The sequence below is a fragment of the Mesoplodon densirostris genome, chromosome 15 (assembly GCF_025265405.1).
Source record: "Mesoplodon densirostris isolate mMesDen1 chromosome 15, mMesDen1 primary haplotype, whole genome shotgun sequence".
Lineage (NCBI taxonomy): Eukaryota > Metazoa > Chordata > Mammalia > Artiodactyla > Ziphiidae > Mesoplodon > Mesoplodon densirostris.
The window spans coordinates 25,892,304-25,918,176 of NC_082675.1; the positions used below are offsets into that span (position 1 = coordinate 25,892,304).

Sequence of the window (25,873 nt, forward strand, 5' to 3'; positions counted from 1 at the left end):
ATTCCTCGCCCTCGGCCCCGCGACTCGGGGAGGGGGCCGACGTCCTGAAGCCGGATGTCCGGAGGCTGCAGCTCAGACCCTGGATCCCACCCCCGGGCCTGCTCTGGGGATCCAGGCCAGGCTCCAGAAGGGGATGGGATGCTGCAGTGGGGATGAGGCAGGGTTGTCCTTGCAATCCCAGGATTCCAGCCCCTGGGGTCCCAGGCCACAGGCCCGGCACCTCAGCTTCCCTGCAGGGAGCAGGGGGTCCCAGTTCCTCCCCACAGCTGGGTGGGGTAAGGGAGCAAGTGACGTCCTGCTGGTGCCTGCTGCAGGCTGGCTGTGTGGGCACTGGGGGAGGGCTCCTTCTCAGGAAGGGTGGGAGCTGTCAGACACAGCTCCGTGGGGATCCCCCTTGGAGGGAGGAGGGGAAGGGGGAAGGGGAAGGGGGAAGGAGGAGGGGAAGGGAGAGTGGGGGAGGGAAGGGAGAGTTGGGGAGGAGAAGGAGGCAGGAGGTGAAGGGGGAGAGGGGGAGGGGAAGAGAGAGAGGGGGAGGAGAAGGAGTAGGGAGGGGCCTAGCCTCAGGCAAATTAACCCTGGGGGTGGGGTGGGAGCTGAGGCCAGGACCCTGGTCTCCCCTTGGCCTGGCTCTCTGGGCCCCTGGGTCAGTCTGAGGGCTCCAGACGTGCTTCCGCCTTGGGCTGGGGACCAGGAAAGGAGCCGCCCGGCCCCCCCCACCCCTGCCCTTTCACTCTCGATATTTGCATAATCTCTTCTTTGTATACGTTCCTCCTCAGGCCCAGACTGGGAGGGGGTGGTTAGGTCACCGGGAGAGGCATCTTCTGGGAGCCTCCAAGGTCAGGGTATGGGGGGAACCCAGGCCTAGGACTCACTTGGGCTCTGCCACCTGGGCCCGGGGTCTGGACAGGCAGACAGTGGCGGTTTCTCAAGACGTCTGAAAGAGACAGGGTCCTGGACCCCTCAGGGAACTGAAGGTAGCGGGGCACAGGCTTTGGCCACATGACCGGCCTTGGCCGCGGGGGTCGGCCAGCCTTGTTCCCTGGTCACCTCTGCCTCACAGCTGCTCCAGAGAGCTGGGCTGCTACAGGTGTCGGGAGCCAGCCGCGGGAGTCGGTACCAGAAGTCCCAAGCGGATTACTGGGTGTTCAGAGCACCTCTGTGGGCAGGTGCCCTGGGTGTGGGCACTGAGGTCCCAAGCCAGCCGAAGGGCTGGTGCTGGGACCCGCCCGGGCCCAGAGCACGGCTTAGGGAAGGAAGCTCCTGGGGAGGGTCCGAGGTGTCCTGCGCCCCAGCCAGGAAGGGCCCTGGGAGATGGCTAGGCTGTTCCCAGGAAGGGGGTCTGTGGACCGGGGGAAGGAAGGTGGCCACCTCCTCTCCCCAGCCTGCGCCAGAAGCCAGGAGTGCAGCGTGGGGGTCCAGGGGGCTCAGCTGAGTAACTGCTGGTTCCCTCAGGCCCTGCGGCCTTGAGAAGGGCCTGAGTCAGTGCCAGTTCAGTGCCCTGGGTTCCCACGTGGCTCTGCCGGGCCTGGGCTGGGGACCCTGCAGTGTCCAGCCTCTTGGGCCTTTCTTCCCAGGCGGTGGGGGGTGGGGGCACAGTGTCCAGCCCATGAGGGGCACAGCGCAGCAAGAAGGGTCTCTGTCCCCTCCCCGGACAGAACGCCTTTCAGAGGAGGCCCCCAGAGCAGGACCGGGCCCCAGCTGTGGGGCTGGCAGCTGGGCCCCCACGGCACGGAGGGGGCTTGACACTGCGAAGGGCAGGTGCTCCCACAGAACAGACGGGCTTGGAGCCGGGATGGTGGGGCCAGCATCACTCTGCTGGGGCCCCACATTTGTATCTTGCACCAAGCCCCCCGACTCATGTGGCTGGTCCTGTCAGAGGGCGAGTATGGTGGGAGGCCAGTGCCGCGCCCCTGCCTCTCAGGCCCCTCCCGAGGGTGCCCATCACATTGGGGTGCAAGTCACCTCCTCAGCACGGCTGGGACCCTCCTGACCCTGACTCTGGAGGGACGTGCCCTCACCCCTGTGCTCCTTCCAGGCCCTGCTGCTATCTCTCCCGGGAGCGTCTGCCCCGTGTGGCTCCCGCCTGCTCCCTGGGTGCCTGTGGGTCAGGCCCTGACCTGGCCTTGGGGAGGAGGGCCCAGAAAGCCTGGACAGGGATCGCCACCCCAGGGGACAAAGAGGCCAAGACGACTGTTCCATCTTTATTAGAAAAGCAACCAAAAAAGGACCCTCCACTGCCGTGACCCAGACAGAGCCCGCAGAGGGTGGATGCGGCCGCCTGGCTGGGGGCGGTCACCTTTACAAAGAAAATCACTTCATAAAAAAGGAGGCGGGCCCTGCTGGGCTCCCGTGGCCTGTGGCCCTGTGGTGGGGAACGCCCCACTGGGTGGGGCGGGGGGGGTGGGGGTGGGGGTGGTGCGTGGGGAGTGGCCCTCAGATGTCCATGTAGTCATCATCCTCATCTGTCTCGCTCTCCAGCGAGGACTCCTGGCTCGATGTCTCCAGGACCTCCAGGGCCGGCTGGCACAGGCTCTCCTTCCTCACATTGGCAGCCGACTGGGCAGACAGGATGGCTGACTGCACAGACCGGGTGGGGCAGTGGTCAGTGGCAGCCTGGCAACCCCCACCCCGCCCCCAGCCCTGTGTCCCACCCAGGACCTGCAGTCACCTTCAGCTTCTGTTTGGTCTCCTCTGAGATGCTGCCTTTGGGCGAGAGCAGGGTCGGGGTGGGTGGCGTGACGGTGATCTCAGGGGGGAACTTGGTGGTGGCCGACGGGATGACCAGCTTTGGCATGTTGGGCAGGAGGCGTGATTTGGCCCGGCCGGGCTCAGCCTTGCCCAGGTGGCCCTCAGGTGGCTGGGCACTCTCACCACTGGGCACCTTGGAGCTGGCAACTGCGGGGTGGACCCAGTGGACTGAGCCGGGCTCTTGGCCTACCAGGCCCGCCTGCCCCTCCTTTGCTTGGGCCTCATCCCCCGCAAACCCTGCACCACAGAGGCAGCAAGACGCCTCCTCTGACAGCATCAGACCGCCCTACCCTCTCTCTTTAGGCCTGTGCTGGTTGCCAGGCTCCCAGGCCTTCTCCTGTCTCTCTGCCTCCCGGAGGGCCTGGCTCTGGCTCTGGGCTGTGGGGCACCCCCAAAAGCACAGTGTTCACTGGGTGCCCAGGGCTGGGACACGGGCAAGCCCCGCACCTCCCAGGCATGCGTGTGAGCTCTCAGACCATCCTAGTGAGGCAGGAGATAGACGAGCCCCCAGGGCGAACAGCTAGAGTTCGCTCCCTGTGGACAGATACTCCAAGATGAAAATAGCAGGACAATTGAGAAAGGAGGCTGGGCCCTGCCCAGATGAGAAATAACAGACCACATATTCCTCATTCTCAAGTCAAAGAGACCTTCCTGACTAGAAAGCTCCTTGGAGGTCAAAAGGGGAGTGATGCTCACTACCCATATAGGTCTCTTCCCTAGAATCCATCTTGGTTAAGAGAGGCACGAACACAGGGGAGGATCCTGAGATATACCAAATACGGACTCGGAACCAAGCAAATCAAAATGATTGGCCAAAGGAAACCCGGAAGAAATGTCCCATATAAGTGATTCAAACTAGCAGGAGGGCACCACTCTCTCTCTGAGCCCACCACCTGTGTGTCTATCCACATGTACTGTACACTTTTTCCTCCTAATAAACACTTTACTTGCTTCACTACTTTCCGTCTTTGTGGAAATTCTTTTCTGCAAAGCCGAAGGGCCAGGGCCTTGTCACTAACCACTGGTCTAGTGGCTAGGGTTCAGCACTCTCACTGGCCGGGAACCAAAACCCGACTTCAAGCCACTGCAGGCCGAGGCCACCCGAGATCCCTGGGACACACATTCTATTGGTCGTTCCCGCCACAGGGAGGATGCTGGGGCCCAGAGCCGGCCGCTCGGCCAGCATCCACTTTCCCCTTGCGCCTCAGGATGAGCCAGAGCGGCGAGGCAGCAGTGTGGGCTGGCAGCCTCCAGGAGCCACAACCTGGCTGGCGTCCACATTCTTCCGCTGCTCCATGGCTTTAAAAGGAGCGGGGCTCACTCGGCCCCCGTGCCCGACTCCCTCGGGCTGGCACAGGGCCCTGCTGTCCTGAGTGGGGTCTGCGAGAGGCCCCAGCCCTGAGGAGTCCCCGAGGGGCCTGGCTGGTTGAGGCGGCTGGTGGGAACGGGCTGTGACTCAGACACGGACACGGACACAGACATGACACGGATGCCCGTCTGGCTCCGCCCAACCCGGCCAGCCCTCTGCCCACCCCTGACTCCTCCCCTCCCCACGCCTGCCCCGCCCCTGGCCCCATCTGGGCACAGGCAACCCTCCCTCTCGGCTAGGCCACCTTGGTCTGTGCTCAGCACCTCCCTAGCTATTCCCCTCTGTGAGGCAGAGGGTGGAAGGCCGGGGTGGGGGTGCGGGTGGGGGTGGTGTCTCGGGGCCCTTCCCTCCCCTGAGGAAGCTCTCCAGTCAGGCCTCCCCTGCCTGGCCTGCTGGCCCTGGGGGCCGTGATGGGCTGCTCCCGACTGGCCTTACCCTGGCTGCAGGTGGGCTCGGCGCCTGTCCGGGGGGCCGCCTCTGCTGGCCAGCAGTGCGGCTCTGCTGGAGGGCCCTCGGGGGCCATCTTCACCTGCTCGCTGCACCGCGGCTCCTGGGGCAGGAAGCCCGTGCCCTCTGCCCCTCCTGCCAGCTCTTCTCCCTCTGTGGAGACACAGCACGGCTGTGGGTGATGCACCCCCCACCCTTGGGATAGGGGCCTCCACCTCCACCATGGCCGCACAGGGGCTCCGCTGGAACAATCGCCCGGGTGGGGCCAGGCTGCTACCAGCAGGAAACTGCTCACCCCCTGTGGACATGCTATGAACCTGACACAGTGGGGGCCCCACCCCAGCTCACAGGAGTGGCCACTGGAACCGAACAATCCAGCTAAGGACAAAGGAGATGGAGCGGTGGTGGGCCTGGCGCCCTCCTGCCAGGCCACACCTTCCAGGCATGAGGAGGGGGCTGGGAATCGGCCTCCGTGGTGCCAGGTGGTCAGTCGGCACAGGTGCGCCTGCCCCCAGGGCCCCCAGCCACGTCCAGCCTCTTTGCACTCCCATTCCTCCTCCTTCCCCTTCAGGCCCGGACTCTCCTGCCAGGGCTCTCCTGCCACGCTGGCCATGACCCCAACACCCTGCCGCTCCCCACTTGGCCAGGAGCGGTGATGCTGGCCCCTCCCTGGCTGGGCAGGGGGACAGATGGGCCTCCTGCCTGTCAGCTCCAGCTCCTGGAGGACAGCACCTGCCTTGCTGCTCGGCCGCGAGCCACGCCCTCCCTTCTCGGTTCTGACTGCCCGGCAGTCAGGGTCACAGCCTCTTCGTTCCCAGGGTCCAGCTCCACATGCTGCCAGGGATGAGCCCCTGGGAGGCTCCAGAGCTGCCCTCCTGGGCCCCGCGGAGCAGGTGGAGCAGCAGGAATCCTGTGGCCCCGCGGCAGAAATGGGTCACTGCACTGGGCACGCACCCACGATGCGATGCAGGTCTGGTGGCTGTCTGGTCCAGGGCCTTCCATAGGTGGCAAAGCCCTGCCTGGCTGGGCCCAACACTGAGGGCCTGGCCGCGCGACCTGGAGGGGCTGCTTGGGTTGGGGGGGCAGGCAGGGGGCTACCTTGCTGCGAGCAGTCTACAGGCCAGGCTGGCAGGAAGCGAAGTCTGCCCTCAGGGGGCAGGTATCAGTCCCTCCTGCCCCCAGGGCACGGCCCGGCCTCCCTTCTTGAGGGGTGGCCAGAGGAGGAGGGACACTCGAGGCAGGGAAGTCCAGCAGAGACTCAAGCACGTGGAGAGGTGCTTCCCAGGCCAGGCGGCCCTGTGAGGAGGACCACGGCGGGGTGGTGGTGGGGACCAACGGGGAGGGGACCTGCCTGGGGCCTCAGCCTTCAGGGAAGAGCTATCTGGGGCTCCCCGAGCCCCCAGGCCTCAGGCTCTGTGGAAACAGGGGGACGGGCTGGAATCCTGAGCCATCGGGGCAACCCTCCCTGCTCCCTAGGCAGACTCACAACCTGGCCGCTGAGTCCCCAAGGCCCAGTGTCCTGGAGGCACCCCTGACCCAGGCTCAGACTCTCCCTGGCTTCTCTACTGGCACGAGGCCGACACTGTGGCCCCCTCAATCCCATCTGGCGGGCGGCACCCTGCACAGACAGGTGCTCCCTGCTCCGAGTCCTGAGCCAGCTGGTCCCACGGCCTGGAGCGCCCACTCCCCACCCCTGGAGCCCTGACCACCTCAGCAAGAGGGACCCTCAATCACTCATGGGCCAGGCACCGTCAGCAGGAAATCAAGTCCTGGTCTGTGGCAGGCAGACACCCAAGGAAACAGGGAGGTGAGCAGACGGGGGCAGCGATGGGTAGTGTCAGGGCCCCTCTTGGGGGATGCACAGTGGAGGAACTGAGGCCTCCAGCCAACAGCTGGCGAGAAGCTGAGGCCACCAACAACCTGAGAGCGCCCAGGGGACCAGCTGATGGCCTGACGCCCCCGAAGCTCTGATCCTCTGGGGCAGGAGTCAGGCGAGGGCGGCGACAGGCCAAGGGACAACAGCTAGGTCTTCGTGGAGTGAGTGGCTTCCCTAGGTCGTGGATGGTCATTGCCACCACCCTGTGAAGTCACCCCCAGCAAAACCCGCCTGTAGGGCCGTGCTCACCGTCTGCCACCGTTGCTCTGCTGGGTGTGGACACCGAGATACATGGGACAGCAGAGAGGAGGGGATGCCCAGGCCACTGGGTGGAGCCGCACCTGTGGCCCTTCGGCCTCAGAGGCTCCTCCCTAAACACTCGGCTGCAGGGGCTACCTCAGGGGAGGTGACTGTCTCAGGCCGTGGCCAGCACTGCTGTGACTGGCTGGGTAGAGGGTCCCTGCACTTCCCCACCTTCAGAGCAAACTAGGGACCCGCGAGGTTGGGGGCCTGGGCCCTCAGCCTCCATCTGGGCAGAGCAGCCTGTGGGAACAGTGCTCCTGGTCACGGTTAACCGGGCTTCCAGGTCTGGCTCCGGCCAGGCACTCCTGCTACGGCTGACTGTCCCCTTGTTCAGATGGGTCAGGAAATGACATGGCCGAGCCTGCATGGCGGACAGTAGCAGCCCAGCTGTGGCCCTCCACGTCGATGGCTCCTGGTGGACAGGTGAGCCTGGCCTTTGGGGACGAGCAGGGATGTGCGGGCAGGTGGGAGCCCGGCCCCGGTCCACGGAGCAGGGAGCGAGAGGTGCAGGGTGTGTGCGCGTGTGTGTGTTTGTCCTGAAGCGTCTGCCCTCCCTGGTCTGCTGGCTGCCCCTGCCCGCGGGCTGCCATTCCCGTACCCAGTGGCATCTAGATTTGGAAGGAACTGGGGCTCCCTCCTGCCGACAGAGCCCTCAGCCCCATCCTTCCGCAGCCCCCGCCTCAGCCTGGCTGGCTTCCGTCTGCCTCGCCCCGGGGGCGCAGGGGCTGGGCAGGTCTGCCCCACAGCCCAGCAGGCACCCAGGACTGCTCACAGGCCTGAGAGGTCTCGTGTGCGCTGGGGTCAGGACCCCCTCCCCATTCCTGAATCCTCGTGGGAGGAGAAACATGGTGAGGTGGGTGCCGTGAGGGTGGGGTGGGGTGGAGACAGCTTCTCAGGGATCACCAGGCTGGAGGCGCCCACACTCTCCATGCAATGAGTAGGACTTACTGCTGGCTGGCAACGGGGTCTGGGCCCTGCTCTGGCCCAGCCGGGCCTCACCACCAGGTGAAGGGGATGGGACTCACCTGGGTCCAAAGAGGACATGCTGGGGGTGGCCTCGGGCCTGTGTGGCCGTGGGGGCCCGGGATCCTTGGACGGGTCCGGGGTAGAGGCTGACGCCGAGGGAGGACAGGTGGCAGCAGCCGGGGCGGCAGCCTGCGCAGGACGAGGCTTGGTGTGGCTATCGCTGGGCCGCTGGGGGGTGTCCGCCGGCGTGGGGTCAGGGGCTGCAGGGGCCACAGCTGTAGGGAAGAAGTTCTCTCGGCTGTCCTTAGGGTGCTTTGGGGTGGTGGGTGTGTCCCCTGCAGCCTGGGAGGACAAAGGGGAGGTGAGGGAGGCCAGCTGGGCAGGCCTGAGTCCACGCTATCCCCCAGGACACCTGTCACGGTGCCCTGCTCTGGGCCCCAGTGCTAGCAGGGAGGCCCACTCTGCCAACTCGGGACACCGTGGGGGGCCCCGAGTCCCTCCCTAGGAGAACTTCCAGGCCACACTGGCAGGGGCTCAGTGGAGGGGCATCAGGCTGGCCGGGATCTTCACCCTCCCACTCCTGGGTGCCAGCCTGGGAGGAACATGCCAGCCATGACCCGGGGCACAGGTTGGTGGCCCCCAGTGGGGGACTGCAGTACGGGAGGTCAGTCTTGGAGGGCGACTTCCCAAGGCCACTGGTGGAGGGGTCCTGAGACAGCCGGGATGACACCGCAAGAGTCAGCTCCTGGGCTTTGTGCAGCCCCAAAGCCACAGCATCCGAGGTGGCCCCAAGCGTGGCCCCTGCCTGTAGCCTGGCCTCGGCTGCCCCGTGGTTCCCCCACCAGGGGCCGTCGGTTCTCAGGGCCTCCCCGTCTTCGTGTACACAGTTCCCTCTACCGCTAGGCCTTTTCCACTTTCCACCTGAAGCCCACTCCCCAGGCGGTGTGACGGCCATGGCTCCCTGAGAGCAGCTGCGAGGTGGGGCAGGGGCCCTGCGCGGCCTCTGGCAGCAGAGCTGAGGGCTGCACCCCAGTGCCTGAGCCACACCCCAGCCTGCAGGCCACCAGCCCCAGGCCCACCATACTTTGAGCCAGTCCACACCAGGGCCGGGGGGACCCCTGCCCGGGGCTGCAAGTGCGGAAGCCTCACGCCTGCTGGGAGTACCTTGCTCCCCCGTGACCCTGTCTCTTCTGACATTTGTTCTGCTGGACACGCCCCATCCCCAGCTTCACGGGGTGCGGTCACCCCGGCGACTCTGCTGTGCAGTGAGCGTCTGGGATGAGCCCAGACCTCCAGTGGGAGGGCGGGCAGGACAGAACCTGTCTGTCATGGGCAGACACATGGGGAAGGTGGGTGCTGTGTCCCTGTCCTGCGGGAGCCACGGGTGATGGCACTCAGCCTCTAATTATGTCCCGAGCACCCTCCTGGCGTGTGCCGGGCTGCGTGGCAACTCGGAAATGCCTCCAGCAAAATGGACACAAAATGGGTGGGAGCAGTGGCTCCCAGGGCCACGGCCGCCTCCCCCGCAGCGCTGGCCAGAGGCGGGCCCAGGACAGCTGTGACCGACATGGTTGTCATCCCTAAGGTCGCTTCCTAGGCTCCTCTGACAGGCCAGGTCCCAGCTGGGTGCTGGTCCTCCGTGGGCCTCCATCTCCCCATGTCCCCTCCTTGCCCTTGGCTCCTGCCAGCTCAGCACCCCCTTTCACCTCAGACCAGAGACCAGTTAAGGGGGAAGCTGTCTGGGGGTTTCCTGTGTGGTTCTATCATTTCAAGCACCTTAAAAGTCTGCATCAGAAACAGCCCTCCTTTCTCTGGAGTGATTACTGCCCACCTGCCCCAATCTGGGTTGGTGGAGGAGGCAGGAGGGGGACCCCTGGCCCCGACCCTGCTCTGGGGCCCTGGGCAGTCATTTCTGTCCCACAGATCAGAGGTTGTGACGAGGTGGATGCACTGTGAACTCTGCTGCCTTGGCAATAGCAGGGCGGTGGGGACTGCCGGCAGGGGGGCACCTGTCTCCAGGGATTCCTGCCCTCAGCTGGGGGTCTGGCCCACCTGTGTGGCCCACAGCCCACTTGGTGAAGGTTGAACCCCTGGGCTTCCTCGGACCCAGAGCCCAGGTGGGGTAGTGGCCCGATGCCCCACTCCACTGAGAAAAAGCCCATCTGGACACCGAGGGGCAGCCAGCCGCTGAGGGACTAGGACACGACTCCCCGGCTGCAGCTGGACGCCCACTGCCCTGAGCTCCTGCCTCTGGACTCCTTCATGACACCCTTCCCCAGGGGGCCCAAGGAAGAGTGAGGACTGGGAAGGCCGGGCCTGCTGCTGGGGCAGGGCAGTCAGGCCACCCCTGGGGATAAAGAGGCCGCACCTACCCAAATGGCAGGTACCTGCCCTTTGACTTAGTGACCTGGCCCGGGATCATCCCCACCTGTGGCTCACCTGACCTGGCCCCTGCCCCAGCCCACCCTCTCCACCCAACAGCAGGGAGTCTTCCCAAAACACGATGCTGGACAAACACCAGGACCCCCGCCCACTCTGCTCCTATCAGCCCCGTATCCCAGCTCCACCTCTGTGCAGAGGAGCGACCTTTCCAGTTGAAGTCGACTAAGTAGGGAACATCCTCCCTGTTTAGAAAAAAGGTACGGGGGTGAAGGGACCTTCATGTCACATGCCCAGTCAGAGCTGGGGTCTGACGCACCCCCAGGCAGGTGGTCAGGGGCTCCTTCAGGGCCTGAGGCTCAGCTGCCCATCTCCCCTGGGCCCACCTGACCAGCCTGCAGCCCGGGGCGGGCTCTGCACGACGAGGCTGGCACAGGCAGGGTCACGCTTACCTGTCTCTGGGCGGCGGCCCCAAGGTGGACCTGACAGAACTTCACGGCCTGCTCCAGGGCAGCCTCCTCGTCCACCTGAGCAAGGAGATGCCCAAGGTCAGAGGGCAGGGGCCTCGGTGGCCAGCCTTCCCCCGGCCCCTGGTGTTTGAGGACAGCTCCCAGGATGAGCCCTCTCACTGCTGCTCCCCCCAGGACCCCAGCCCTGTCTCCCAGGCCCATCCGCCCGGGTCACTGCTCTGGGCCCAGCTGGCCAAGCCACATTCATGTCTGTGGCTGTGCTATTTCATCCTCGGGGGCTGAGGCTGGTGGGCTCTGAGCCAGAACCTGCCCCTCAAGTGGGCAATGAGGCCAGAGAGGCCTGGGGGTCGCCCTGGATGAGCAGCAGGCAGGGCATGAGGGAGACAGCCAGCCTGGAGAGGCCAAAGGGCCCGCCCTCACCAGCAGGGAATGCAGGGCTTTTTTCTAGTTTATCAGCAACAAAAAAAGTTACTGCTGGATGCTTGTGAGGTGGTGATAAGACAGACACGCTCACAAGTTGCAGTGCAAATTAACACAAGTTAAAAGGAAAACAGTGTATGAAGATGGTCACCCTGTATGGTCACAGTGCAGGGTTCTTCCTATTTTTCTCTAAATAGAGAAAAAAACGTGTGCCTAATGGATTTTTTTTTAAAAAAGGAAACAGAATAAGAAGGGCGCCTCCACTGCAGCCCCCTACTCGGGGGCCTGGCTCCCTGTGCCAGACTTGACAAGATTTCTGCAAAGTGGCTTCCTTTCCTTTATGGGTGAATATAAACATTTAAAAGCATGTTGTTTTCCTTTTGCTTTTTGGTATATGTTTCCCCAGCTTTACTAACGCTTAGTTGACAAATAAACTTTTAACAAATCTGAACCTATCTCGTGCTCACAGTAGAAAACCTCAGAGGTGACTAGGAATGACTCTGAAAGCCCACCCCGGGCGGCCTGGCAGTGATCATACTTGGGAACAGTGCCGCCAGGCCCGCCCCAAGGCCACCCACCTGCTTGATGAGCATGTAGGTCTCGGACATGATCCTCTCGATGCGGCCCAGGTCATAGGCCACGCCCTTCTGGCCTTGCTGCCACACTCGGTAGGCGTCCAGCAGGAGGGTCTTGCCGGACTCTGTGTCCTCCAGGAGCTTCCTCTTGCGGCTGGGCCGTGGAGGTGCCTCCTCGGGGTGGCTGCCTGTCCTGGGTCCAGGGGTGGCGGCTGGGGCAGCGGCAGCAGCTGGTGGGGCCGGTGTGGGCGGGCTGGGCTGCTGCCGGGCGCTGATGCTCAGCTCCTCCAGGGACAGCTCGGCTGGCCGGCTCTCGGGGCCCCAGTCTCTTGGGGGGCGGCCTGGCTGCAGGGGTGGCGCCCGCTCTGAGTCCGAGCCACGGGTGGCGGCCTCCCCTGTGTCCATGGGCTCTGTGGGGCCTGCCCGGGGGCTCTCCTTGTCCTTCCGCTCCCCGCCCTGGTCTGCACCATCTCCTGCATCCACAGCCACAGGCCGGTGGTTGTGGGGGCCTGCTTTGCCCCCTGGCTCGGCCCCTGGCCCTGAGCCATCAGCCAGAGGAGGCTTCTTGGGGTGCGGGAGGCCTTCCTGGCTATCCTCAGGACTGGCCTTGTGGGAGACGTCAGTGGTCATCCTGGCTCCGGGGAAGCCACAGGCCTTGGGCCCTGTGCGTTCTGACCCCTGTGAGGAAACCAATGGTAAGACTCAGTGTGTCTGGCGTTTCTGCCACAAGAAAGCACCCTTGGGTACCAGGTTTGCCCACCCACCAAGGCCACTCAGGCTCTGCCCATCTGCCCGCTGGCCAGGGCTGGGCCTGGAGAGCTGCCTGGGAAGGCCCTCCCTGCTCTGAAGCTCCGGCCTTGACGGGGGCCGATGAGGCCTTGGAGGTGGCTCTGCTCTTGAGGACCAGCTGGCCCTCGCCAAACGGCTTCTCTATGTGCGGGCACCTCGCGGGGAAGTGACCTGCCAGGGCCGCCAAGTGTGCTCACTGCAGAGCCGAGCCCACCCTGAGCCCCTGCACCAGGGCCCAGCCAGTTCTGCTGGGCAGGGGGGCACTGTAGCCAGATGGCCCTGGCTCCCAGCGGCCCCGCCTGCTAGCCTGGTGACCAGCCTCCGGGCCCTCAGGGCACCCAGCTGTGAAGAGGGACCGTGTGTGCACCAGCTCCTGGGGGCTGGCGGGTGAGGGTGCGGGGCCACGGGCTTTGCCATCTGCTCCGCTGTGCGAGCTGCTGTCTCCTGAGCTGGTCCTGCCGGGCGGGGCTGCCTCAGGAGCGTCACCACCTTCGTCACCATCCACGGGCTCACTTTGGCCAAGCGTGTCGGTGCCTCACACGAGGTGCCTGCGAGTTCCTTTTTGAACTGACCTTCCCACCTGGGGAGGCAGGGGAGTACTGCCCACAGGTGGGGGTGTGGGGACCTGCCCAGGGTGGGCGGGGTGTACCTCCGAGAGCTCACTCAGTGTGTCCTCCAGCACCTTCACAGTGAGGATGAAGGCCCGTTGAGCCAGGACCTGGCGGTCAGCATCTCGCAGATACTTCCTGCAGGCATGCGGGGGTGGCCAGAGCATCAGAGCTGGATGGCGGCCCTTGCCCCTCCAAGTCCCACCCAGCTGGGGGGTCTGCTCCCCAGAAGTGTTCCCCGAGCCTCCTCCTCTTCGCCCAGCACTGTGTCCTGGGCCCCCCTGAGCTGGGCTGTGAGCCCCAGGGGCGGGGCGGGCCAGGTTCAGTGAGCTTGGGGGCCCCCGGCTTCTCTCCCACAAGCCCATCTCCAGGGAGCCCCAGGCCCCTGCTGAAGCCCCCACCCCAGCCCCTGGCACGGCACAGGTGAGTGAGACAGCGAAGAGGTGAGGCATGGTGCTGGCAGCAGGAGGCCTCGCAGCTGGGCCACGCCACGTCTGAGCTGCGTCTCTCCTGGGACCACCCCCCCCAACCACTGCAAGTGGCGGCTGTCCCTCAGTCCTGTCTGTCCCAAGAGGTCTCTGGTTACCTCTGAGGCCCAGGCCCCCTGTGGCTCGGCCCACTATTACTGGCCTTCACCTGGGGACCCTGGCTGTCATTTGGACACCTGCTGTCCCCACGAGCTGACAGCATCCCCAGGCGCCCCAAGCTGGGGAAAGCAGGAGGAAGGGCTAGCTTGTCCAGAGTCTCAGTGGAGAAACCAAACCCAGTGGGGAGAGCCCGTGCTTGCCCCAGGGAGTCTGGGGCAGGGGCGCTGGTGTTTGGTTTCCAGACAGCGGGACAGAGAGGGCCTTGAGGAGAAGGACTGGGTTGGGCTCCCTGCTAGTGTAGATGCTCCGGGCAGACGGGGCCGAGGGGCTCCAGGCAGTACGTGCTTGTGCTCTGAGCCACGGCAGTGCCAGCCGCCCCCACAGGGCTGACCACACGCTGGACTGGGCCGGCTGACTGGGCGGCTGCACTCACTTGCCCTGGTCCGGGGTCCGCTGCAGCATGGAGGAGACCTTCAGCAGGGTGCTGTGGTCCCGGAGCTGGGCCAGCACCTTGAGCAGCAGCACAATGGAGCGGTTCATGTGCCAGGCAAAGCTGCCCGGCCGGTCGATCTCGTCCACGGGGATCCGCCAGATGCCCTGCGGGATGGACGTGGCGGGCATGAGAGGAGGGCCGCTGCGACCAGAGCCTGCCCTGGGGCCCAAGGGGACGGGAATGCGGCCCCCCACCTGCTTCCTCCCACAGATGGGGGGCAAGGACGCGTGCATAGTTCTGCACCCTCCTCTTCTGAAAGGCTGCACGGCCTCCGTTTACTTGATCGGCTCCCCCGGGAAGCACACGGGTTGCGCCTGGTCAAATGGCAGGACTGGGAGAAGTCGGGGCCTACGCGTCTCCTGCACAGGTGCTGACTTAGCGTGGGACCTGTTCCTAGAGGGAAACTCTAGGAACTCGTGAGGCCGAGGGTCAAAAGGTGCCGCCATACCACGGCAGCTGTGCTGGCCAGACAGGCCCAGGCCTGGGCCCCACCCACGGCTCTCCCTCCAGCAGTGCCTAGAGACTCGCAGGCCCGCCGAAAATGACCAGCAGCTCCCAGGATGCCGGGTTCCCTCAACACACCTTTGCCCAGCACTTTGCTCTGGCTGGGATCTCCTCCCCACTTCCCGCCTGCCTAACTCCACTGTCTGACGGCTGAGCGGGGGTAGGACTGGCTCTGGGGAGCCCCACAGCCATCTCCCCCCCCGGGGCCGTGCTTAGCCCACCGCTGCACCCGGCACCCTGCCTATCACCAGCCCCAAGGTCTGGTTCCCTGCGGTGCCCCCCCACCAGCATGGGGTCTGACACGCACTCAGACCCAGTCAAGGTGAGGTGAAGCCCAGGATGGCTGAGAGAATGACAAGTGAACAGAAGCTCACACCTCTGAGCCATATCTCCGGGTCAGGTTCCCAGATGGGTCCCTGCAGCTGACCCCTGGAGAAACTCCTGCCCAGGAAGGACAGAACCATGAGCACCACCGCCTCTCCCATGTGGGGCCCACGGCAGGATGTCCAGGCGGAGCCCCTCTCAGGGCCCTATTCCCGTGGGAGCTGGAGGACGGTCCACAGCGCCCTCCCTGCTCCAGCAGCCCTGGGAAGGAAGCCAGAGCACCTCCAGGCCTGCGCCATTTGGGCAAGGGAGAAGCTTGAGGGCTTCCCTGGTGGTGCAGTGGTTAAGAATCTGCTGCCAATGCAGGGGACACGGGTTCGAGCCCTGGTCCAGGAAGATCCCACATGCCGCAGAGCAACTAAGCCTGAGCGCCGCAACCACTGAGCCTGCGCTCTAGAGCCCGTGCTCCGCAACAAGAGAAGCCGCTGCAACAAGAAGCCAATGCGCTACAACGAATAGTAGCCCCTGCTCGCCGCAACTAGAGAAAGCCTGTGCACAGCAACAAAGACCCATCGCGGCCAATAAATAAATAAATACATACATAAATAAATAAATTTATAAAAAAAAGAAAAAAAAGAGAGGAGCTTGAAACTCTCAGGGCTGAGTCTCCGCAGCCTGCACGCCTGGTCCCCGAGCTCACAGTGGACATGGAGGGCCCGCCCGGGCAGGCTGGGCCCCTGTCCAGACAAAACTGGGGGCCTAACACCAATGCTGCATCTCCTACTGGGCAGGCGTGGCTTCTGCAGCAGTTCGGGGAAAGCTGCCACTGGAGAGGACGAGGGACAGCCAGAGTGGCCCAGGCACCCCGCCCCCAGGTGTGATGGCAGTGGCCAGGAGGGTGCCAGGCCCAGCAGTATAAGACCAAGGAAGGGCCCGCCCCACCAAGGCACTTCAGACATCACCGTGGTCCCCACCACAGCCTGCACAGGGCGGTGACACAAGGCATTTACCTGTTTTTTTTTTCCCTTGGGGTGGGGGAGCCAAAACGAGCCGAGGCACACACTGAGAAACTCCCTGGAGGGTGCGGTGTCCCCCCTCTTCCCCTGCCACAGTGGGCTAGCCTCCCGCCACTGCCAGCCCACTGGGAATTGCCACGCAATGCCTCAATTAAGACAATTTCCGGGTGACACTGAGAGGGGTCTGCCTGCCACCTGCCCTGTCACATGGAGGCACTACCCACTGCCCGTCTCACCCTCTGGGACTGCTCTCCCCGCCCGGCACCGACGGTCTGGTGCATCAAGATCACGGACGTTTCCAGGCACACAGCTGGCTGAACCTGCTTGCTGTGTAGGTGGGAAGCCTGGGCCAGCAAGGGGCAGCCCGCCCCCAGCCACACTGCTGGACAGCAGCCAGCCCAGAGGCCTGTGGCCCCTCCCGCCTCAGCCACTGACTCAGCCCGCTGAGCAGCCCCTCCTCGGGCAGCCAGGACACAGTCACCGGGACAGGTCCAGTTTGCATCCCTTCACACAAGAGTTCAGCAGCAGAGGCCCCCATGCACCCATCCAGAGGGCACGTGTGCAGGCCCCAGGGAGGGCAGGGGGTCAGCAGTGCGTGAGAGGAAGACTGGCTGCGCCGGGGGGCCTGAAGGACAGGCCAAAGCAGTATCCCAGCGAGTAGGAGCCACGCAGCAGGCAGTCCACAAGGAGAGTTCGGGACAGGGTGCCTCGAGGGAGGGAGGCAGGTCTGGTGTCAGGCGGGGCTGGGGGGCCACGACTCAGACCCCCTCCTCACTGTGCCCTCCCCCAGACTCCCCTCTCCCAGGCAGCAGGCACTCCATCCTGGCTGGGATGCCGCCTGCTTGGAGAGCCGCGGGTGGTGCAGGGGGCGCAGTGGCAGCCTCAGAGCACTCAGAAACGCCAGGACTGTGCTCAGAGCTCACCCGTGTGCCAAGCGGCTCATCTGGAGTGTCCCAGCCGACCCTGCAGCCCATCAGAACGGCTCTGGGCTCCTGGCTGACAGATGAGGTCACCGAGACAGACTGCAACCACCTGAATAATTCATGGAGCCCCAGACTCTGGGCCGTGCGCTTAATACCAGTTACCAAACCCTCCCTGCAGCCCCAAGAGCCGGGCATCCTCCTGCTGCTCTTGAGGAAACCGAGCTGCACCAGCTGAGCCCCACAGCGGGGCAGGCCAGGGGTCCTGGGAGCTGGGGTGGGTTGCCCTACTTGGGGACCCTTAAAGACGTCCCCGAGGGAGCTGAGGCTGGGTCAGTGGCATGGTGGGGTGCCATCGAACATGCCATCCACTTACAAGGGGGGGCTGTGAAGCAAGGCGAGGCTAGAGCCTGGGCAGGAGGGCCATGAGGTTTTGGCTTCTGGTCACCGCAGCCCCGGCAGGTGGTGCCCCAGGGAAGGGACGGACAGCAGATGGCCCCACTGGCATGGAGCACTGCTCCTCGCTGCCAGGCCAAGGGCGTGCTCAGGCCCATGGCTCACGCTGTCTCCAGCACATTGTGGTCTTAGGAGAGCTTCTTCCTGGAGGGGCAGGGGCTCCATTCCCCCCAGATGCCTTATTGGCGGGCCAGTCCACACCTCCCTAACCGCCTCAGTGTGGGCCAGAAGGAGCCCCGGCTCCCTGCACCCCAGGAGGGCTGCCGGCACAGCCTCTTCATCCAACCCGGGGCCGACTCCGAGCCTGGCAGATGGAGGGCAGAGATCCAGACACAGTTCTGGTTTGCACGGCAAACCCAACCACCCTCTGCTGGGCCACCACTCGGGCCATCCTCCATGGCATACTTCAGGGTCATTCCAGGGCTCCCAGCCCCACGTGTCACCTTCATGGGCCCCACCTTTCAGTCAAGGCTCCTCCACTCCAAGGGCCCAGGCAAAGGCTCCCCAGGAAAACAAGGGGCCAGGAAATGCCAGGGCAGGAAAGAAGGCTGAGAGAGGCACGGCCCAGTCGGGCTCCACTCCATCCGAGCCACACTCAACCCCGGGGCCAGGCTTGTCTAGGAGGGGATGAGGCTCAGGCCATGGGGGCTGGGTGGAGACTCGGATTCGTCCTATGCCCACACCAGCAAGGATAGCCCGTGTGTGTAATCAACCCCGCCCAAGGCTGCCCAGTGACCCTGGGGTGGGACCAGGACACAGCGGCCAGACCCCTTTGTCCCCCACTCTCTGTGCCCTCCCTGAAGGCTCACAAAGGAACAAGAAGTCAGCAACACGACCTGTGACTTACAGACGTACAAATGGGGGGTGCAGAGAATTAGACAGTGACACCGGGTCACTTCAGTCTTCAGCCGGGGCCTTGGAAGCCCTGCCCTCAGAGGGACGGGGGAGCCAGCGCCCTCCCCAGCACCCTGAGGGCCTCAGAGCCTTCGTGATCAAATCCCTGGGGCCCTGTTGTGGGAGTCTTCCCGGAATCCTGGGCTCCTCCTGCTGTCCCCTGCTGCCCCACCCACGGGACTCAGATGTGGCCCCTTCCCCACTCTGCTGCCACCGGGGTCATGCCCAGCCGGGGCACCAGGTGTGGCTCAAACAAAAGGACAGAGAAGAAAGTAACGACAGCTAGGAGCACCCAGAAAGGCCGAGAAGAAGCTGCACCTAGGAGCCTCATGTAGGAAGTGAGGAGGGAAAGGCGATAGGGGACCCACAGCGGCCGGAGGGCGGGAAGAGGTAGAAGCAGGTGGTTGGGCAGGCAACCCAGGAGGGCCTGTGTCTGCTTGGTGCCTTCCCAGGCCCAGCCCAGCCTGAGCAAGGGCTGCCACAGGGTGGTGTCAAGGGCCGACCTAGCTCTCGTGGGCAGCAGCCAGTCCCGAGGGCCTGAATCCTGCCGCGCGGCGACCCCAGACTCTGAGCTGCCACCGGTGGGCAGGCAGGAGGGGCTGAGTCTCTCTTGCTTACTGGCTCCTCCACCCCCTGAATAGAGCTGGCCTTCTGGGGGGCCACCAGGCAGGCCTGCACACCCTCTACAAAAGGAATGTTCCTGGTCAAGACCACAAACCCTGGCCCCAAGTCCCCACAACCTCGGTGCAGCTCTCGGGCGGTTCTGAGAGAGTTGCCAGCGCTGCACCTGAGCCAAGGCCTGGTCAAGCCTGGGGGAGTCTGTGCCCCAGATGGAGCCCCCGCAGGTGCTAGGGAGGCCCCTGGGTCCCCCAGGGCAGCTCAGCCTGGCAACTGTACAGAAAGCCAAGTGCATCCCAGGGACTGGGGGATCACACGGATGGGTCAGGCACACCCCCAAAGGGGTCCATGCTGGTGGGATAGGCAGACACAGATGGCTGCCATCCAGGGCGAGGGGACAGATGAGAGATTGGGATAAGGAAAAAGGGGCTGAGAGAGCAAGGACTTTGGGGAGGGAGTTGTACAGGAAAAGCCAGGGAGGAAGCCAGAAAGGAGCAGGAACTGGAGGAAGAGGGAGGGGAGCCCCTGCCAAGTGAGGGGAAACGGGCAGCCCCCTAGAGTCGACCTTATGACCCAAGTGTCCTGAGCAGAAGGTAGAGAGGAGCGTGAGTTCTTTCACCTTAACTTCTAGCTCAGTAATGGCGCACGCGGATGTTCCTGCCCCATCAAAAACTCCCCATCACTTAAAAGGACCCCAGTGCGTCACCCTGCAGGTGGACCCTAACTCGCTTGGTCCCCTCCTGGATGACATTTGGGGCAGAGTCTTCAGGATCATTCGGAAGAATGTCGGCTGAACAGCCTTCCCCACAGAGCCTTTCTCCCTCTCCTCGGGCTGGACCCCTCCCCACAGAGGGGACAATGGTGGGCTTGCAGCAGCCGGTGCTGTCCTGGAGGCCGTGCCTGGGCTCCTGATCTAAGATGCGGAGAGCGTCCCACCTGCCCAGGCCCTCCCAGCCCCCACCTGTCCCACGCCCACAGCATGACAGGTGAGCAAGGCCTCCCACGGCCGCTCAGTCCAACATCCCTGTTCACAGAGAACACAATGATGCGAGCATCCCAGGGAGAGCCCGCCTCCCTGGCAGAGGGATTCCTGCAGCCCACCCCCTTGGCATGGGTGCAGCAGTGACTCAGCGCTCCGAGCAGGCGAGGCCATGAGAGCCTGCTGGCATCCCACTCCGAGGAGCCGTGGGCTGGGGGCTGTAGGAGCAGGAGGGCAAGAGGGAGCCTCTCAGCAAGAAGGGGTGTCAGGGTAGGAGCCTAGGAGCCTTTTTTCCCAGAGAAGCATAAAAACTTTGTTTCCAGGACAGCCTCGGTGCCGCAGCCCAACCCTGAGCCGAGCAAAGAAAGTGTCGGTATCTTGACTGTGAGGCCTTGAGGTCAAGAGCAGCCCTGGGGAGAATACTGGCGCCCTCCACAGTCTTGGGGAGACACCTGTTACCTGTAAACCCACGCAAACCTCCCAAGCAGCGAGACCACTCGGAGAAGGGCGGAGAGGGCTGTGCAGGGCTGCATCTGGTGCCCATGAGTCCCTGGGGCCGACTGTACTCACAGGGCACCTTCCCAGCTTCTCCCACACATGACCCCACTTACACCTCCCCCGGAGAGACTAGTTCCAGGGCACACAGCCAACAGGGAGCTGAGCTGGCAGCAGAACTCAGCCTACCCAGCTCTTCCCGCTCCACCCTGCCTGCCCCCAAGTAGGGTGAACATCACAGACAGGCAGGCCAGCAGGGCATCACCTCTCCCACCACCGGCCCAGATGGCTCCATCGCCTCCAGGAACTGCCCTGGTGGAGTCCTGAGACCTTTTGGGGCCAGGACTGCGTTTCCAGGTTGCCAGCTCCCCATCTTCCTGATGCCCTGCAGAGCTAAGGGCCCTGCACCTCCCACAGCAATCGGAGCCACCATCCCGCTCCAGGCCTTGGGTTAAGGGCGCGCCAGGGGCGGGCGAGGTTGAACACGCCTGGGGGCAGGAAGCCCTGCAGCCTCCTCTGCAAAACCATCAGGGCCACCTCTCTGGCCGCAGGGTTGCACAGAGGCCGCCAGGGGCGCCTTGGCCCTGCCCCCAGGAGCCGTCCAAGCTGGGCTGCGAAGGGAAAGGGATTCCCCGCGCCATCCACAGGTAATGAGTCCCCAGCGCAGAAAAGGGCTGGGGAAGCCTGCAATTTGCCTGCGGCCGGTGCCCGCCCGTTTCCAGCCTCTTCTGCCAAATGAGATGTCGCACACGGGATCCCCAGAACTGCCAGGCCGTCCGTCCCCTCCCCCTCCGGGGAGAAGCAGAAATGACAAACAACTAAGAGCGCGGAGGCAGCCCACCCGGCAACTCCGCCGGGCCCCCCTCGCCTCCGCGCCGAGCCCCTCCGCCCCCTCTGCGGCGGGGCAGGGTCCCGGCCCAGGCCGGGGCTTGGAGTAGGCCAGGCGCTCGCCAAGCCCCGACACCATCTTCCCACCCCCGCACGGCAGCTATTTATAGCCGGGGAAGCACCGCGCGGGGTGCCGCTGCCCACCCGCCGGCCGGCTCACCATCCCCGGTAGTGGCCCGCGCAGCTCCCCGTCCGCACCGCCCGCCGCGAAGTTGCTGGGTCGGCGAGCTAGCGGCTTTCGCTTTCGCGGGGCCGGCGCAGCGCACACCCCCGCGCGCCCACTTGCGTCCCCGGCGGGTCGGCTGGGCTCGCCCCAGGCTCGCGGGCGGGCTTCTCCCCCGGGCCCCCCCCCGCCCCGGTCCGCCCGCCGCCCACCTGGCGCTGTGCGGGGCCCCGGCCGGGGGCAGGGGGCGCCGCGGCCCCGCCGCCTGCCGACTTCCTCTGCCGCGGCGCCCGGGAAACCGCGGCCCGCGGGCTTCCTGCTGCGCCGGGCGGGCCGGGGGCCAGGCGGGGGGCGGCCGCGCGAGCCGGCCCGGAGGACTGAGCCAAAGCTCGGGAGAGCGCAGAGCCTGCGGGCAGAGGGGAGACACTGTCGCGGCCCGGCCCCCGCCCCGGCCCCGGGCAAGTTCCTACCCGCCGGCTCCGCCGTGGCATCTGTGCAGGGAGCTAGGGCGGGCGCCGGGCCATGGCGCGGAGGCTCGCTCGCTCGCTGGCTCGGCGGGCCGGGGCGGGGCGGCGGGGCCGGACGGGGCGCGGGCGCTCGCTCGCTGTTCGGCCTGGAAGCGGGCCCAGCGGCACGGCTGACTTTGCCGGCAAATACTCGCGGGTTCCGGGCCGGGCCGCTGAGGGTACCGGGGGCACAGCCCTCACCGCGGGAGGCTGTGGGACCTGGCGTCCCAGGCCGAGCCGGGTAGGGGCGGCCAGGAGTGCGGAGGGCAGGGCGACAGGGGCCAGCAACGCGCCGGGCTGGGGCCGTCCTCGCCCTGTACCGGGCAGCTCTGTGCGTGGGGCCCCTGGAGTTGTGCCCCGAGGGCCCGGTGCAGGGCAGAGGCGTGGGTGAGTGGGGGATGTCCTTGCTGACCCAGTGGGGCAGTGGGAGCCGGAGTGAAGACTCTCCCAGGCCCATCCTCAGCGGGGAGGGCAGGACAGGGGCATCACGGCATCCCCCAGGGGGCTTTCCAGCTGGGAGGGGGCTCGTTTTCCAGTTGGCTGTGAGGCCCCAGGAACAGAAGACACTGGGGGAAGGGGTGGGTCTGGGCAGAAGCCAGGCAGGCTCAGGAGCCCCTCAGCCTCGGCATATGGCAGCCCTGCAGAGGCCTGCGGGTGCCAGGAGCGGGACTGTGCCCCTTCTGAGAGGAGTGGGCTCAGAAGGGACGCCCCCGGCACCCACAGCCCCAGCGAATACACAGCACCTTCCTCTCTGGCTTCCTGTGGAGCCAGCCGCCCTGGAATTATCCACCAGCTCCTGGTTGCTTCTACCCCAGATGAGGACAGGCCGAGCAAAGGCGCTGCCCCCAGGCCAGGCACCGGCCTCCCCACCATCCCTCCCCCACCTCAGCACCACGAGGGCCCGGCTCTTTCCTCCCTCCCCAAACACGCAGATGCCTCAGATCCACCAGGTCCCTATCCTGGTGACACTTGTCCTGGTGACATCTCCCCAAGCCAGATAGTTTCCTTCTGTCCTGCCCCGGCTGGCTCCTGCCCACCAGCTTTCCCAGGCTTGCCACGTGCCCCCAGTCCAATCGGCCCAAGGCCAACCTTCGGCCAGGGGGCTGTGCACTCCCTGCCTGCCCTCCCTCCGGGGGGCGCAGAGGCAGTGGCTCACACTCCCTGGAGGATCAGGACACTCTGTCTGGCCCTGGGCTCCCAGAGGCCACACAGCTGCAGGGAGACAGGCCACCTTGAGGCTGTACCCACTGGGCTGGGTCTCAGGCGAGGAGTGCTCCTGCCGCATGTCCTCAAGTCACAACAGCTGTTCACTGTCCACACTCATGTCGTCATGACACCCACACGTGGGGACAGGTTCAGAGTCACACAGCAGGAAGTCTAGTATGGCTGAGAGCCATCCCCAGGCCTGGCCGGCTCCAGAAGGGGTGGGGACACCCCCCAGCTGTCCCCAGGGCTAGAGCAGACATGGGACGCTCATGCCCTGCACAGGTCGAGTCAGACCCAGGGAGGCTGAAGATGTGTGTGGGCATCACATCTGGGCCAGAAAGAAACGGTGTGTGTGGAACGGGTAGTTCTCTGGAAACAGGCCCCTGTGTGCAGGAGGCCTCCCACACAGCCTGGAAGCGGCAGGTGGGGGCAGCCCTGGGCTCAGGGTCTTGCTGTCACAGCAGGAGGGAGGCCATGGAGGGCGAGGGGAGCTCAGGGGCTCTGGGGAGAGATGCCCCGGGCGAATGCTGGCACCTGAGGGCTCCACCTCCTTGGCCTGCTCCAGCACCACACGGCACCCTGCACCCCAGCCCTCTCCAGAGCCCCAAGAGATGGGCATCACCGTCTCTAGCTGCCAGGCCGCAGAACAAGGAAGTAGGGACCACCCTCCCTGACCCCCCCCAGGGGGAAACATTTCTGTGCACATGGGGATCCCCCCGGGGCTTCATGTGACAGCACTGTGATAGCTGTGGGACTGGTGGGCCTGAGAACTTCTGGGGCCTGAAAAAACCTTGTGCCCCACGTGGCACTTGTCAGCACCCTATGCAGGTCCTAATCGCCCACAAAGCACTTGGACGTGCAGGACACAGGCCTCTGACTACTGCCCCGGAGAAACAGCTGCTCCCCACCTCAGGGCCACCCTGAGGGCCTAAGAGGGTGGGAGCTCCTGCAGCACTATGCCACCCTCGGGGCCACCCTGACCTTGCTCCCCCACGGCCAGCAGGAGCCCCCTTGAGCAGGGAGGGGCTGGTCTAACCTGTGAGCTGGCTGTTCAGGGTTAATCCTGGGGAGGGGGTGTCCCTGGCCACCTTGCCTGGGTGCTGAAGGGTGTGCTCCAGCCTGCCCCTGGAGTCACCCTTGTCACTGGCCTAGTCACAGTGAGCGCCCCAGGACTGCCTGAGCCTGGCAGGCTCCTGGGAGGAGGACTGATGCAGGAGGGGGTGCACGGCCCTGCGCTGCAGACAGGCCCGGCACCTGAGAAGCCCCTTGACCTCAGGGCAGGACGAGCCCCACACTATCAGGGTGCCCCACTGCCTCTCCAAGGGACACCTAACCTTAATCCCCCAGAGCAAACTTCAACAATCGATCATAAGAAGAAAACAAACATCTGATCCGCATGGGGCTTTGCCTGACAGACCCCTCTCCCCACTCTAGCCCCAGGACCTGTGGGTGACCAAGAAGACAAGGAAGATGGTGGCAAGGGCAAGGGCAACAGGTAATTGGCCCTGAGAGCCACCTCCCCCTGCCTTGGGCCTTACTCATTGACCTCTTCCAGATGGGGGGCTGGGGGCCAGCAGGAGGAAGAGGTGGCCAGGGCTGAGCTGGGGAAGGAAACGGCCCGCACACAGGCCCCTTCCTGCCCTCGGCCCAGAGCCCAGGCCTTCTCCACATGGCCCTCACCCCGGGCAGCCTCACTGCCTACAGGACCCTTTCTTTCTTCTCCTCAGCCCTAAGGGAGAGGTTCTGGTCCATCCCCGGTCAAGGGCCAGCCCTGGAAAGTCCTGACCTTCGCATCCCCAGCCACCGTCCACCCAGCACCCCTTGGCGGCCAGCGGGGAGGTAGGCAGGCTGGGGCTGGACCCATGTCCATGCTGGGAAGTCGGGCGGCCAGCTTTCCTCTTGCGGCCCCCACCTGGCCATCCCCGTTCAGTCTCTGCTCTGCCACCATCTCTTAGGTGAAGCACTTGCACGCCCATCGGGGCTGCAGAGGGGGAGCTGTGAGCCCGGGAGCCCAGGGATGGCTGCCAAAGCCAGAAGGAGCCAGAGGAGGTGAGACTGGACGACTCCAGCCTTGTCTGTGTGCGTAGCCCCTGGCCTGAGGGTGGTCAGAGACAAGGTCCAGACTGTCTCAAGGCGTCCGTGTTGAGTGAGGAGCAGCAGAGGACAAACAGTAGCCTTGGGGTAGAGGCTGTCATCCCTATGCAAGTGGAAAGGAAGACTCCAAGGCCAAGAAGCGTGTGGTGGACCGGGGAGTGGAAGCCAGACTAACGGACCAACGTGTGCAAGAGCCCAGGCCTGCACCCGGGGCGGTGTGCAGAGCATGTGGCGGGCCTGCTCACACCTCTCTGGCCACCTTCCTCTCAGCGGGCAGCACAACCCCCTCGAGTGGCCACACCCTCCTTGGAAACACGCACCTGTGCTTTGCCTCACACGCCCCAGGCCTGCACCCCCAGCAGAGGTGGGCTCCTGGCCCTGCAAAGCCAAGACCCAGACCTAGAGCTAGCTGCTGGCCAAGGTGCCACCAGCTGCGCTGCCCATGGGACCACGTGGCCCTGTGGCCTCTCACGGTCACCCTTCTCAAGACCTGATCCAACGCAGACCTGCAGGCTGCTCCTGGTTCCTTCCTGCCAGCTGTTACCCCAGCCCCCGCCTTGACTTAACCCCAGTCTTCCCCAGGCTAAGTCCAATGCTGCCTTTTAGGTAGCAAGAATGCTTCTTAGAGTTAACAGTCCAAATTCTCAGCACTGGAGCTTTGAGCTGCCAGCTGGTCTGGAGGTGCAGGCCTCCCCACTGTGGGATGCTGGCTCTGTGTGTCGTGTGCCTGAGCAATCTCTCTGCCGGTAGCGTGCCAGCCTCACAGGCCCACGGCAGCCA

The 25,873-nt window shown here is 64.9% G+C and overlaps 1 protein-coding gene across 1 annotated transcript in view; it reads right to left on the reverse strand.

The window, feature by feature from the left end:
* Window positions 1-2,188: 2,188 nt before the first annotated feature.
* CABIN1 (calcineurin binding protein 1) overlaps window positions 2,189-25,873 on the reverse strand; it is a 102,672-nt gene continuing 78,987 nt past the window's right edge. The window contains 8 exon segments of the mRNA XM_060118393.1: window positions 2,189-2,577; window positions 2,669-2,895; window positions 4,553-4,717; window positions 7,769-8,051; window positions 10,541-10,615; window positions 11,557-12,231; window positions 12,992-13,088; window positions 13,971-14,134. Coding sequence (XP_059974376.1) covers window positions 2,434-2,577; window positions 2,669-2,895; window positions 4,553-4,717; window positions 7,769-8,051; window positions 10,541-10,615; window positions 11,557-12,231; window positions 12,992-13,088; window positions 13,971-14,134 — 1,830 coding nt within the window. The 3' untranslated portion in view covers window positions 2,189-2,433.